A 13787-nucleotide genomic window follows, 5' to 3' on the forward strand; every position below is an offset into this window, starting at 1 on the left:
GGCCTGTGGTCTGATCTGGAGTGGAGGAGGCAGGATACTGGGGTAGATGGGCCCGTGGTCTGATCTGGGGTGGAGGAGGTGGGACACTGGGGTAGATGGGCCCGTGGTCTGATCTGGGGTGGAGGAGGTGGGATACTGGGGTAGATGGGCCTGTGGTCTGATCTAAGGTAGAGGAGGCAGGATACTGGGGTAGATGGGCCCGTGGTCTGATCTGGGGTGGAGGAGGTGGGATACTGGGGTAGATGGGCCTGTGGTCTGATCTGGAGTGGAGGAGGTGGGATACTGGGGTAGATGGGCCCGTGGTCTGATCTGGGGTGGAGGAGGCGGGATACCGGGGTAGATGGGCCCATGGTCTGATCTGGGATGGAGGAGGTGGGATACTGGGGCAGATGGGCCTGTGGTCTGATCTGGAGTGGAGGAGGTGGGATACTGGGGTAGATGGACCCGTAGTCTGATCTGGGGTGGAGGAGGTGGGATACTGGGGTAGATGGGCCCGTGGTCTGATCTGGGGTGGAGGAGGTGGGACACTGGGGTGGATGGGCCCGTGGTCTGATCTGGGGTGGAGGAGGTGGGATACTGGGGTAGATGGGCCTGTGGTCTGATCTAAGGTAGAGGAGGCAGGATACTGGGGTAGATGGGCCCGTGGTCTGATCTGGGGTGGAGGAGGTGGGATACTGGGGTAGATGGGCCCGTGTATCTGATCTAAGGTAGAGGAGGCGGGATGCCAGAATAGATGGGTCCGTGCTCTGATCTAGGGTGGAGGAGGCAGGACACCAGGGTAGATGGGCCCCTGGGTCTGATCCACAGCAGCCATTTTTGTGTTATCATTTGAAAAAAAGTTGCCTGGAAAAAAAAAATCCCAGGTAGTTACGCCTGCTGGAAGAATTAATCATTTAGGGGGGAAAAAATCAAAGCCGTGCTCGCTGTGGGTGTATTGTCTCAGAAACGGGTTGTGAGATGCGGTGTTACAATGGGAACTCACCCGTGCGTCTGGCTGGGGAAAGAAATATATCCAGGTGCTGCAGGCAGCTGAAGGATCTGCTGTAAATCTAATATACAGACACACAGCCAGGTCTCAGCCCCTGTGGCAGGGACACACGGACACACACATTTGCACACCAAATTAAGCAATGATTTCAGTGGACATCTGAGTGAATCGTGTGTTTGCGAAAAACTGGTGTGTTACCTTGTATTTGAGAGGTCACTTTCTAGATCTCTAATTAAGAGAAATCTCTAAAAATTATGATTATTCTGCATAGCGAAAGGGACAGAGTAAGGAGTAAATAATCATTTGTCCGTACCGGATTAATATTAGATGGTGTAGGTTGTGTATAGAGAGATTTCTATCTTCTCTTCTCTTCTTTTCTATTAATATTTAATACTATAGGATATTTCATGATCTATACATGGAAACAGTCACACATAACTAGGAACCTTACAAATGCCTAGCTATATGTGTATATATGAATTTAATGTAACATTCACCTTTGTACAGGCATATACACAAATAGCTCCGAGTACTGTAATACAATAAAAAATGCATGTGTATATTTCTGTTGATAGCTATGAATAATGTAATATTAGCTATATGTGGATATGAATATCATATAATATTCATAGGTATTATACTAGAGAGACACAAAAACATACACATCTATCTATTAGGGCTGTCAAATGGTTACAGAAATTAATTGCATTTCACTGCAGTTTTAAGCAATAAGAGAAAACCAATTGAAATTGATTGTAAATGTTTTTGGATGTTTTCTACATTTTCAAATATATTGATTTCAATGACAACACAGAATACAAAGTGTACAGGGTTCACTTTATATCAGGGGTAGGCAACCTATGGCACGGGTGCCGAAGGCAGCACCTGAGCTGATTTTCAGTGGCACTCACACTGCCTGGGTCCTGGGCACTGGTCCGGGGAGCTCTGCATTTTAATTTCATTTTAAATGAAGCTTCTTAAACATTTTTAAAACCTTATTTACTTTACATACAACAATAGTTTAGTTATATATTATAGACTTATAGAAAGAGACTTTCTAAAAACATTAAAATGTATGACTGGCACGCGAAACCTTAAATTAGAGTGAATAAATGAAGACTTGGCACACCAATTCTGAGAGGTTGCCGTCCCTGCTTTATATGATCATTTTTATTACAAATATTTGCACTGTAAAAATTATGAACAAAAGAACTAGTATTTTTCATTTCACCTCATACAAGTCCTGTCCTGTAATCTCTTTATTGTGAAAATGCAATTTACAAATGTAGATTTTTTTTTGGTTACGTAACTGCACTCAAAAACAAAACAATGCAAAACTTCAGAGCCTGCAAGTCCACTCAGTCCTACGTCTCGTTCAGCCAATCACTCAGATGAAGAAGTATGCTTATATTTACAGGAGATAATGCTGCCCGCTTCTTGTTTACAATGTCACCTGAAAGTGAGAACAGGCATTTGCACAGCACTTTTGTAGCAGGCATTGCAAGGTATTTATGTGCCAGATTTGCTAAAGATTTGTATGCCCCTTCATGCTTTGGCCACCATTCCATGCTGATGACGGGTTCTGCTCGATAACGATCCAAAGCAGAGTGGACCGACGCATGTTCATTTTCATTATCTGAGTCAGATGCCACCAGCAGAAGGTTGATTTTCTTTTTTTGGTGGTTCGGGTTCTATAGTGTTGTTCTTCTGTAGCGTTGCTCTTCTAAGACATCTGAAAGCATGTGCCACACCTCACCCCTCTCAGATTTGGGAAGGCACTTCAGATTCTTAAACCTTGGGTCGAGTGCTGTAGCTATCTTTAGAAATCTCACATTAGTACCTTCTTTGCGTTTTATCAACTCTGCAGTGAAGTGTTCTTAAAACGAACATGTGCTGGGTTATCATCTGAGACTGCTATCACATGAAATATGTGGCAGAATGCAGGAAAAACAGAGCAGGAGACATACAATTCTCCTCCAAGGAGTTCAGTCACAAATTTAATTAATGCATTCTTTTTTAACAAGCATCATCAGCATGGACGCATGTCCTCTGGAATGGTGGCTGAAGCATGAAGGGGCATACGAATCTTTAGCGCATCTGGCATGTAAATACCTTGCAACGCTGGCTACAAACGTGCCATATGAACACCTGGTCTCACTTTCAGGTGACATTGTAAATAAGAAGCCGGCAGCATTATCTCCTGTAAATGTAAACACACTTGTTTGTCTGAGTGACTGGCTGAATGAGCTGTAGGACTGAGTGGACTTGTATGCTCTGGAGTTTTACATTGTTTTGGTTCTGAGTGCAGTTATGTAACCAAAAAGAAACTTGTATGTTGCTCTTTCACCATAAAGAGATTGCGACAGGACTTGTACGAGGTAAACTGAAAATACTTTTGTTTCTTTTTTACAGTGCAAATATTTGTAATAAAAAATAGTCATATAAAGCGAACCCTGTACACTTTGTATTCCGTGGTGTAATTGAAATCAATATATTTGAAAATGTACAAAGACATCCACAAATATTTATAAACAATTTCAAGTGGTATTCTATTGCTGTTTAACAGTGCGGTTAAAACTGTGATTAATTGCAATTAATTTTTTTAAAAGTGATTTTTTTCAGTTAATCGCATTAATTAACTGTTAATAATTGACAGACCTTCTATCTATCTATCTATCTATCTATCTATCTATCTATCTATCCCCATCCACCTCATCTATCTATCTATCTATCTCCATACACTTTCTTTCTTTCTTTCTTTCTTTCTTTCTTTCTTTCTTTCTTTCTTTCTTTCTTTCTTTCTTTCTTTCAACAATGTTAGCTGTAAGCGTATCTGAGTATAATGTGAGTAGCTATTGTTCCCAACTTTATAATATGAATATACACAAGAAGATATACATCTATTCATATAATATTAATCATTAATAATGTAATAACTATATGAGTATCCATGATTATCACTATATATATAAGAATATACATGTATCTATTAATATAATATGATATAATTAATAGTAGCTGTAACTATAGCTATGAGTATCATCATATCCTTAGGTATTTATATACATGTACATACACACAATGCATGATATATGCTCCAATGTGATACTGTACTACAATATACTATATGTGTATATCTGTTCATATAATATTCATATCTATTTTCATACTGTAAAAGCATGTTAATATGACATATATGTTAGCCATATGTGTGTGCCTAGAAATATAATATTTTATATACACAAGAATATACCCATACCTGGGCATAGATGTTAATGATGTTATATTAATAACGTTATTTATTACTCAATTATATTTTATCGTTTATAATATATTCCTAGATATGGGTATATTTTTGTGTGTAGATCCCTATTAGATGATATTCATAGCTCTACACGTATAGCTAATGTATCATATTATAGTACAATATAATTAGTATCCATGCTTGGATGTGTGGTATCTAGGAATATAATATTCCACAATATATATTGTAGTCTATGGACTCCCTGGTTCTTTCCCTTTGGGGTCTACATGATCACCTATATTGCTCTTAACCGGCTCCTAACACTTGGAGCTCTGTGTTATGATAATTTACTCTAACCTAATCTCATGCTTCATGGCTGAAGCCAGGCACCTGGAGGGGTCAGGAAGGATATTTTCTCTTAGTGGGAATCAATCTTCTTGTTGTTCCCCACCCCCCATGCCTTTCTCTGAAGTATCTGGGGCTGGTCAAAGCTGGAGCCAGGATCCTGGCCAGCGGTGCTCCAAGCTAACAAGGGGAGAGATCATCTGGTCACCTCTCAATTGAATACCTGTCATGGCAGGGGCTGTGGGCATTGGAGAGGTCTTGGTTTCCCCCGTTCTCAAGAGTTTAGTTTCCTGAGCACTGGAAAGCTTCATTCTAACAAGGCGGGCAAGGAACTATCTTTTATTGGCCCAACTTCTGTTCAGGAGAGAGACGAGCTTTCCAGCTTACACGACGGAGCTCTTCTTTGGGTCTTTAAGTGAAGTCTTTGGGCTCAGTACATGGGTGACCAGACGGAATTCTCTGGCCTGTGACTCAGGAAGTCAGACTAGATGATCAAACGATTCTTAAACCCTAGGAAACTATCAGATTCATAAACCCATGTAAATAAATAGACTGTAATCATATATATATATAGATCTAGACACATATAGCTCCTATATTACATTGTATTCCTAGATCTGTGTAGATCTATGCATATAGTATAATGAATAAGATAATTAATATAAATTCCTGGTTGTATTTGTAGATTTAGGAATATAACAGTTGCAGATTTCTGTTTAGATTTCTGTATATACCTGTGTATATATTAGCTTATCTTCTTAGAGCTACACATATCTATCAGGATTACACATCAGAGGGGTGGCTGTGTTAGTCTGGATCTGTAAGAGCGGCAGAGTCCTGTGGCACCTTATAGATTAACAAATGGGGGTGAATACTCACTGCACCGGATGCATGCATGCACACGCGTCCGACGCAGTGGGTATTCACCCCCAAAAGCTCATGCTCCAATAGGATTATATAATATGCACCAATATTTTCATAGATTGAGGAATACAGAATGATAGAGTTCTGGGTATATTTTTGTAGCTATTGAATCTGTAAAATGTACATTTGTATGTATGGCTATGAAATCTGTACAACGAATAGCTGTAGCACTGGAGAGATCTGTGAAATACATAATCTATAGCAATGAAATCTATGATGTTCCTAGCTCTGTGGGTATGCGTCTGTAGAGATTTGTGTACATTTCTGTAGACAGTGATGGAGTCTATAATTAACCTAGGAAGGATCTGATTTTTGTCCATAAATGTAGATTTCACCATACGCACACAAGCCAATGGGAAAAAATTGTCCCTTGGTGGTAATCGCAATTGACAGGTAGGCAAAGTAAGACACTTGCTTGTTAGACTTACCTTTCGGGAGAGTTATTTTTTGGGATATTTTGACACACGATATTGACGAGTTGTTTTAAAGGTTTCAAAGCTTTAACTGTTTGCGTCTCAGCACCTGCTGCCATTCAATTGTCAGGTTCCTCCCTTATCCAGCCTTCATCACAACCATGAAATTTTAAATTGATTAAAAAATTTTGGGGAGGGGAATGCTTAAAAATAAACAAAATGATTTGTTCAAATTTAGGGGGAAAAATCCTGTCCCACCCAGCTATAATATTCCTGACTATAAATATATATTTCAGCTTGGAGCTAGGAAATCTGATATAGTCATAGCTATATGGGTATATTTCTCCCTGTAGCTGTGACATCGCCACATAAAGCTGTACACATATATTTGCGTACAGAGCTGTGAAATCTGTACGATTCCCAGCTATATGTGTCTATTTCTATAGGGAGCTGTGCAGATAGTGTGCAATCCTTGGGCAGATATGCATGTTTACCACCCCCTTCTATTGTGTATTAACACACTCGCTCTTATACAAGTATTAGCAACCCACAAACAATTCGCTCCTGAACGTGGAGCAGGTTGCTAAGTAACTGCAGTGTTTCTATACCTATTACTGGTACAAACCCGAGGACTTAAATGCAAGAGAATTAATAGCTGTGGCTATTACTGGTTGTGCGCTGTCTCCCGAACAGCCCACCCTCTGCTCTAACTGCTACATCCCACTCCTCTACCAGAGCCAGGGGAGAACCCAGAAGTCCTGGCTCCCAACTCTAACCGCTAGGCCCCACTCCCCTCCCAGAGCTGGGGAGAGAACCCAGGAGTCCGGGCTCCCAGCCCGCCCTGCTCTGACCTACCAGACCCCACTCCCCTCCCAGAGCCAGGGAGAGAACCCAGGAGTCTCCTGCTCTAACCACTAGACCCCACTCCCCTCAGGTATGCTTGCATGCTAGTTTGTTATTGTAGGCTGTGCTGCGCAGGTTGGGTTGTTATTGTAGGGTCTCTAGCTAGGGGGAAAGAAGCTACAGGCTAGGAGATAAACTTTAGTCAAAATCCTGATAGGGAGTGTGAAATTTTCTGCGGCCTGCACTGCCCTCTAGTGACCATTTCTACCTCTGCAGTTGACATTTTCGCAGTGACAAGAGTAGGGAAGAGAACCCAGGAGTTGTGGCTTCCAGCCCCACCCTGTGCCAACCGCTACACTCCACTCCCCTCCCAGAGCTGGGGAGAGAAGCCAGACGTCCTGGCTCCCACCCGTGCCCCTGCTCTAACCACTAGACCCCACTGCGCTCCCAGAGCCGGGGAGAGAACCCAGGAGTCCGGGCTCCCTCCCCCGGCAGCGGGCTCAGAGATCTGGGGAACGCATTATCTTTGCTATTGGTCTCCCTTCCTGTTGACAGCCCAGCTGTGTATTAGCCAGCTGTCAGAGGGGAGTGCGGTCAGCCCGGACTCCTGGGTTCTCTCCCAGCTCTGGGAGGGGAGTGGAGTCTACTGGGTAGAGTGGGAAGGGGGGAAGCCAGGACTCCTGGGTTCTCTCTCTGGCTCTGGGAAGGGAGTGGGGTCTGGTGGTTAGAGCAGGGTGTGGTTGGGATCCCGGACACCTGAGTTCTCTCCCAGCTCTGGGAGGAGAGTGGGGTCTGGTGGGTCAGAGCAGGGGGGGCTGGGAGCCGGACTTCTGGGTTCTCTCCCAGCTCTGGGAGGGGAGAGGGTCTAGTGAGTACAGTGGGGGGAGGTGGCGGGAGCCAGGACTCCTGGGTTCTCTCTCTGGCTTGGGAGGGGCAGTGGGGTCTAGTGGTTAGAGCAGGGGGGCGGGCTGGGAGCCAGGACTCCTGGGTTGTCTCCCCGGCTCTGGGCAGGGTCCCTCCCCTGGCGCACCAGGAAGAAGGACTTTTCCCAGCCCTCACAGGGTTAACCACCCCCCTCCCCGCCCCCTTTGGGTGCCCCACGGAGCTCGGGTTTCCGATCAGCTGATGGCAGCGCGGTGACACCCTTCCCCTTGCTGGGGCGCCCTGCCCAGACCCGCGGCCCAGCTCCCTCCCGCCGGGGGGTGTCTGTGCTCCAGGGCAGGGGAAGCCCCCCAGCCCCGCAAGCCAGGAGATCGGGGGCAGGAGAAGCCAGGAGGCGGCGATGGACTTTGCCCCAGGAAGCCCGTGAGTGGAGGAGGCGGCAGAGCTGGTGCCTGGCAGAGAGGGGGTGGCCCTGGGGCGCAGGGTGACTGGCCACGGGGGGCCATCAGGGGGCACCGTGGGGCAGGGGGGCTGGGCAAGGGGCCGCCCTCCACTAGCAGGCAGGGCCGGGCGCCTGGGGGCACCGTGATGTGGGGGGCTGGGCAGGGGGCGCTATCCCCTGGCAGTCAGGGCCAGGCACTGGGGGCACCCCGTGCTGCAGGATGGGGCGTTGGGCAGGGGGCACTATCCCTCGGCAGTCAGGGCCGGGCACTGGGGGGCACCGGGCTGTGGGAAGTGGGGGGCTGGGTAGGGGGCACTATCCCCTGGCAGTCAGGGCTGGGCACTGGGGGGCACCGTGCTGCAGGGTGGGGGTTGGGCAGGGGGCGCTATCCCCTGGCAGTCAGGGCCAGGCACTGGGGGGCACTGGGCTGTGGGAAGTGGGGGGCTGGGCAGGGGCACTATCCCCTGGCAGTCAGGGCCAGGCACTGGGGGGCACTGGGCTGTGGGAAGTGGGGGGCTGGGCAGGGGGCGCTATCCCCTGGCAGTCAGGGCCGGGCACTGGGGGGCACTGGGCTGTGGGAAGTGGGGGGCTGGGCAGGGGCACTATCCCCTGGCAGTCAGGGCTGGGCACTGGGGGGCACCGTGCTGCAGGGTGGGGGGCTGGGCAGGGGGCACTATCTCCGGCAGTCAGGGCCGGGCACTGGGGGGCACCGGGCTGTGGGAAGGGGGGGGCTGGGCAGGGGGCGCTATCCCCTGGCAGTCAGAGCCGGGCACTGGGGGGCACCGTGCTGCAGGATGGGGGGCTGGGCAGGGTGCACTATCCCCTGGCAGTCAGGGCCAGGCACTGGGGGGCACCCCGTGCTGCAGGATGGGGGTTGGGCAGGGGGCGCTATGCCCTGGCAATCAGGGCTGGGCACTGGGGGGCACCGTGCTGCAGGAGGGGGGGCTGGGCAGGGGGCGCTATCCCTTGGCAGTCAGGGCTGGGCACTGGGGGCACCGTGCTGCAGGATTGGGTGCTGGGGGGCCTGTGCTGCGGGGTGCGGGGCTGGGCAGGGGACACTATCCCCCGGCACTCAGGGCTGGGCACTGGGGGACACCGTGCTGCAGGGTGGGGGGCTGGCCTGGGGGGCCTGTGCTGCGGGTTGGGGGGTTGGGCAGGGGGTGCTCTGCCATGGCACTCAGGGCTGGGCACTGGGGGACACCGTGCTGCAGGGTGGGGGGCTGGCCTGGGGGGCCTGTGCTGCGGATTGGGGGGTTGGGCAGGGGGTGCTCTGCCATGGCACTCAGGGCCGGGCACTGGGGGACACCGTGCTGCAGGGTGGGGGGCTGGCCTGGGGGGCCTGTGCTGCGGATTGGGGGGTTGGGCAGGGGGTGCTCTGCCATGGCACTCAGGGCCGGGCACTGGGGGACACCGTGCTGCAGGGTGGGGGGCTGGCCTGGGGGGCCTGTGCTGCGGGTTGGGGGGTTGGGCAGGGGGTGCTCTGCCATGGCACTCAGGGCCGGGCACTGGGGGACACCGTGCTGCAGGGTGGGGGGCTGGCCTGGGGGGCCTGTGCTGCGGATTGGGGGGTTGGGCAGGGGGTGCTCTGCCATGGCACTCAGGGCCGGGCACTGGGGGACACCTTGCTGAAGGATGAGGGCCTGGCCAGGGGGCTCTATCCCCTGGCAGTCAGTGCTGCTGGGAGTGGGGCAGGGGGCTGGGCTGGGGGGCGCCCTCCCCTGGGGTGGGAGCTTCTGTCTTTGGTGCCATGAATTATAGCTGTGACTCAGTTTCCCACTAGACTCTGAATTTATCTCCCCTCCCCCCTAAACCTCCTCACCCCCGACCCGGAACTGATTCCTGTAGCTTCATGAGCAGAAACTTTCTGTAAACATTGACATGGAGGTTTTTATAAAGAGGCAATAAATATATAGTGAATGTATTTGCTTCCATTCCCAGCTGCGGGATCTAGTGGTTAGAGCAGGGGGGCTGGGAGCCAGGACTCCTGGGTTCTCTTCTTGGCTCTGGGAGGGGAGTGGGGGCTAGTGGTTAGAGCAGGGGGGGGTTGGGAGCCAGGATGCCTGGGTTCTCTCCCTGCTCTGGGAGGGGAGTGGGGGCTGGTTAGACCAGGGGGGTCTGGGAGAACGGGGGTGGCCGAGATGGCCACTCAGCTGGTTGCCATCACAGACTGGGTGTTGGGGTGAGGGCGCGGTGGGCATTTCTGAGTCTCACAGCCTCGGTGCCCGGTTGTGGAGTCAAGTGTTGGCGTCTGGTGCCGCTCTCTGGGGTCCTGGCAGCAGCAGGGGAAGTCGTCGGACCGGATCTCCTGGCTTCCCTCCTGCCTGCTCGATCCCTCTGGATCCCTGTCCCGCTGAGCCTTCTGCACCCTTCCCATCCGCCCCCCTTGATCCCATCCGGAAACCTCTCCAGATCCCATAGGATCCCTCCCCCTCCTGTCCCAGCCACGCAGCCTTCGTCTCCGGCACCCCAAATGGATGGCGGGTGGGGTGCTGGCCGGTGTCTGTGATCCCGGCCTTCGCACATGGGCCCCTCTCTCTGCGGGGCTCGCTGGCCCAGCGAGAACCAAGCCCAGTGCGCTCCACTGCCCGCCTGCCCGTCTCAGCCAGCCAGTCTCTCTCCGGGCCCCATGGCTCTCTCTGGGGCCTGCCTCCCGCTTCTCTCTCTCTGGGCCTGTGACGTCCTGGCCTGTGGCGCTGGGGCTCGTCCCAGGGGGTGCAGCTGTCTCTTTCCGTGGCCCCGTGTCTCTCCGTGCCGTGGTGTCCCGCCGGGCTCTCGCTGTGTGTCTCTGCGTGGCTGCTCTCAGCGTCCGGCTCCAGCATGGGGGGCTCTGCTCCCCCCCTCGCTGGGCTGGGGTCTCTGTGTGGTCAGTGCTGTCCTGCTCCTCCTTGACGTGGTGTTTTTTCTTCTCTTCCCCCCTTTTGTCTGTCGTTCGCTCTCCCCATCTGGCTGCCCCCCTGCTCTGTCTCACTGCCTGTCCCCGCGTAACCCCCCCGCCCTGCCGGCGGCCTGTCTATTGCATCTACCTGTCTACCCCATCCACCTCTTCCACCCCATCTCTCGATCTATCCCATCCACCCATCTCTTGATCTATCCATCTCTGTCTCTATCCCCATCCACCCATTTCTCGATCTATCCCCATCCACCTCCTCCACCCCATCTCTCTATCTATCCCCATCCACCCCTTCTATCTATCTCCATCTACCCGTCTCTCGATCTATCCTCCTCCACCTCCTCCACCCCATCTATCTATCTATCTATCTATCTATCTATCTATCTATCTATCTATCTATCTATCTATCCCCCCACACCCCCTCTATCTATCTATCTATCCACCCCATCCCCCCATCTATCTATCTATCCCGTCACACCCCCTCTGTCTGTCTATCTATCTATCCTGTCCCCATCAAACTGTTCTGTGTCTTTCTCCCCCCATTCACTCCCCCCTTTGTCTAGCCCACCGTGTCTCCCCATCGCTGTCTCTCTGCTGCTCTCTATAGGTCCTCCGCGTCTCCCACTCTGCACCAGTATTGCTGTCCTGCTCAGTCGCTCCTCCACTCGCAGCTAGCTCCCCCCGCCCGGCAGGCAGAGTGCAGGTAAGCCAGGCAGCCACCCCCTCACTCCTGCACCCCCCCGCCCCCAGCACGTCCCCTGCACCACCACGCCCTGCCCCGACACTTGCAGCTCCGCGGCTTCCCCTTGGCCATACACCCGGCGTCTGCCAGGATGCCTGGGTTCTCCCGCCAGCACAGGAAAGGGAGTGGAGTCTAGTGGTTAGAGCAGGGGGGCTGGGAGCCAGGACTCCTGGGTTCTCTCCCTGGCTCTGGGAGGGCAGTGGTGTCTAGTGGTTAGAGCAGTGGGGTCTGGAAACCAGGACTCCTGGGTTCTCTCCCCAGCTCTGGGAGGGCAGTGGGGTGTAGTGATTAGAGTGGTGAGGGAGGGGCTGGGAGCCCGGACGCCTGGGTTCTCTCCCCGGCTCTGGGAGACGAGTGGGGGCTAGTGTCTAGTTCCCCTCCCCTCTTACATCTCTCCTCCCTGCAGTCCCCTCTCACACTCCTACCATCCTGTGCCCCCACGCCCCTCCCCTGGGGAAGGGGAGGGGTATGGTACCCCCTCCCCTGATGGGGGTATGTTCTGTCGTGAGTACTTTGGGTCTAACCTGTCTGTCTGTCCCTGTCTCTCTGTCTCCCCCCCACCCCCCCAGGGATGATTTGGAGGGTGAGGACGTCCATCAGTTCTGCTGCCCCGCCTCAGAGTGCAGCAGCCCATCCTCTAGATAACCTGGAGGGGGCGCTGCTGAGACCTCCCTGCCATGCTGTCCTGCAGCCCCCAAGGCTTCCCCCTCCCCACCCACCCCAGCACCCGGGGTAAGGAGGGCTGGGGCCGTTCCAGAGACGCAACCGCCCCCCACATCCTGCCTAGCTAGAGCCAGCCAACTGCTCCCCCACTTCTGTTTGACCCTTCACCCCCACAGTACCTTTGACCTTTCACCTCCAGCTTCTCTGATGTGACCTTTTGCTCCAAGAGTTTGATTTGACCTTTAAGCCCCTCCAGACATGGTCTTGGCCTTTGACCATCCGTTTGTTGGTGTGACCTTTAGCCGTGTGACTTTTGTTTGACCCTCCTGTGTTGGGTTTGACCTTTAACCTCTTGTTCTTGAACATTCCCATTCGTACATAGAGTTGTGTTCGGGCGTGGCAAATCAGTCAATTTACCAGTCAACAGAGTCAATTGGGCGGTCCATTGGCTAGTCAAACAGTATCAATCGACCGGTCCAACAGTGTCGTGTGGTTGGTCAATTGGTTAGTCCAGCAGCGTCAATTAGTTGGTCAAGGGACTGGTCCAACAATGTCAATTGGTCAAATAATGTCAGTTGGTCGGTCAAATAACGTGAAATGGTTGGTCAATTGTTTGGTCAAACTATGTCAATTGATCGATCAGTTGACCGATCCAACAGCGTCAATTGGTCGGTCAGTTGATCAGTCCAACAGTGTCAACTGGTTGGTCAGTTGATCAGTCCAATAACGTCAATTGGTCAGTCAGTTGACTGGTCCAACAGTGTCAACTGGTTGGTCAAACAATGTCAACTGATCAATTGATTGACTGATTAAACAACATCAGTTGGTCGGTCAGTTGACTGACTGGTCAAATAACATCAATTGGTTGGTCAGTTGACCACATATTATTTGACTGTGATCAAAGATTGTCACACATTCCAGACGGAGTGGTCGGTAGGTGGTGGCCAACCTTTCTGATTGCGTTGCAGTTTTGCTCTTTCATTTTGTAGCTCTTTCTTTCATTGCGTTTTGCATTTTACTTAGTTAAAATAACGCGTCTAAGGCATGTGTGCTTGTGGAATTAGGTGTAAATGGTTACACTCAGCCTATGGGAGACTATGAAGTCTTACGCTTTTTTCTTACACTTCTAATAAGTAAACACATCCAAATTTTTGACCTTTTTTTATGTTATTTGACTGGCCAACTGACTAATCATTTTTTGAATGGCCAAATGCCCAAACTTAGTTTTGTTTGAGCTTTCACCCCAACATTGGATTTGACCTTTAACCTCCTGCAGCTTGGGCATGGCCATTGGCTGCAGCATGGGGTTGACCTTTAACTTCTGCTGCTTGGACTTGAGCTTTACGCCCCCCAGTGGCTTGATATGATCTTAAAACCTTTGGCCTTTTTTGGCTTGACCTTGACCCTTCTA

At 51.2% G+C, this 13787-nt stretch overlaps 2 protein-coding genes across 5 annotated transcripts in view; both read left to right on the plus strand.

The window, feature by feature from the left end:
• The window catches only part of SMC1A (structural maintenance of chromosomes 1A), a 78972-nt gene that overhangs the window by 40381 nt on the left and 24804 nt on the right, over window positions 1-13787 (plus strand). The gene's annotated exons all lie outside the window — the stretch shown is intronic.
• The window catches only part of IQSEC2 (IQ motif and Sec7 domain ArfGEF 2), a 58815-nt gene that overhangs the window by 15470 nt on the left and 29558 nt on the right, over window positions 1-13787 (plus strand). The window contains exon 1 of one of the 3 annotated variants that reach the window (XM_050927185.1): window positions 7655-8062. The exons of the other annotated variants lie outside the window; for them this stretch is intronic. Coding sequence (XP_050783142.1) covers window positions 8040-8062 — 23 coding nt within the window. The 5' untranslated portion in view covers window positions 7655-8039. Of the gene's footprint in view, window positions 1-7654; window positions 8063-13787 lie in introns of those variants that run through there. 3 annotated transcript variants of the gene reach the window in all.

Source organism: Gopherus flavomarginatus, chromosome 18 (assembly GCF_025201925.1).
Source record: "Gopherus flavomarginatus isolate rGopFla2 chromosome 18, rGopFla2.mat.asm, whole genome shotgun sequence".
NCBI lineage: Eukaryota > Metazoa > Chordata > Testudines > Testudinidae > Gopherus > Gopherus flavomarginatus.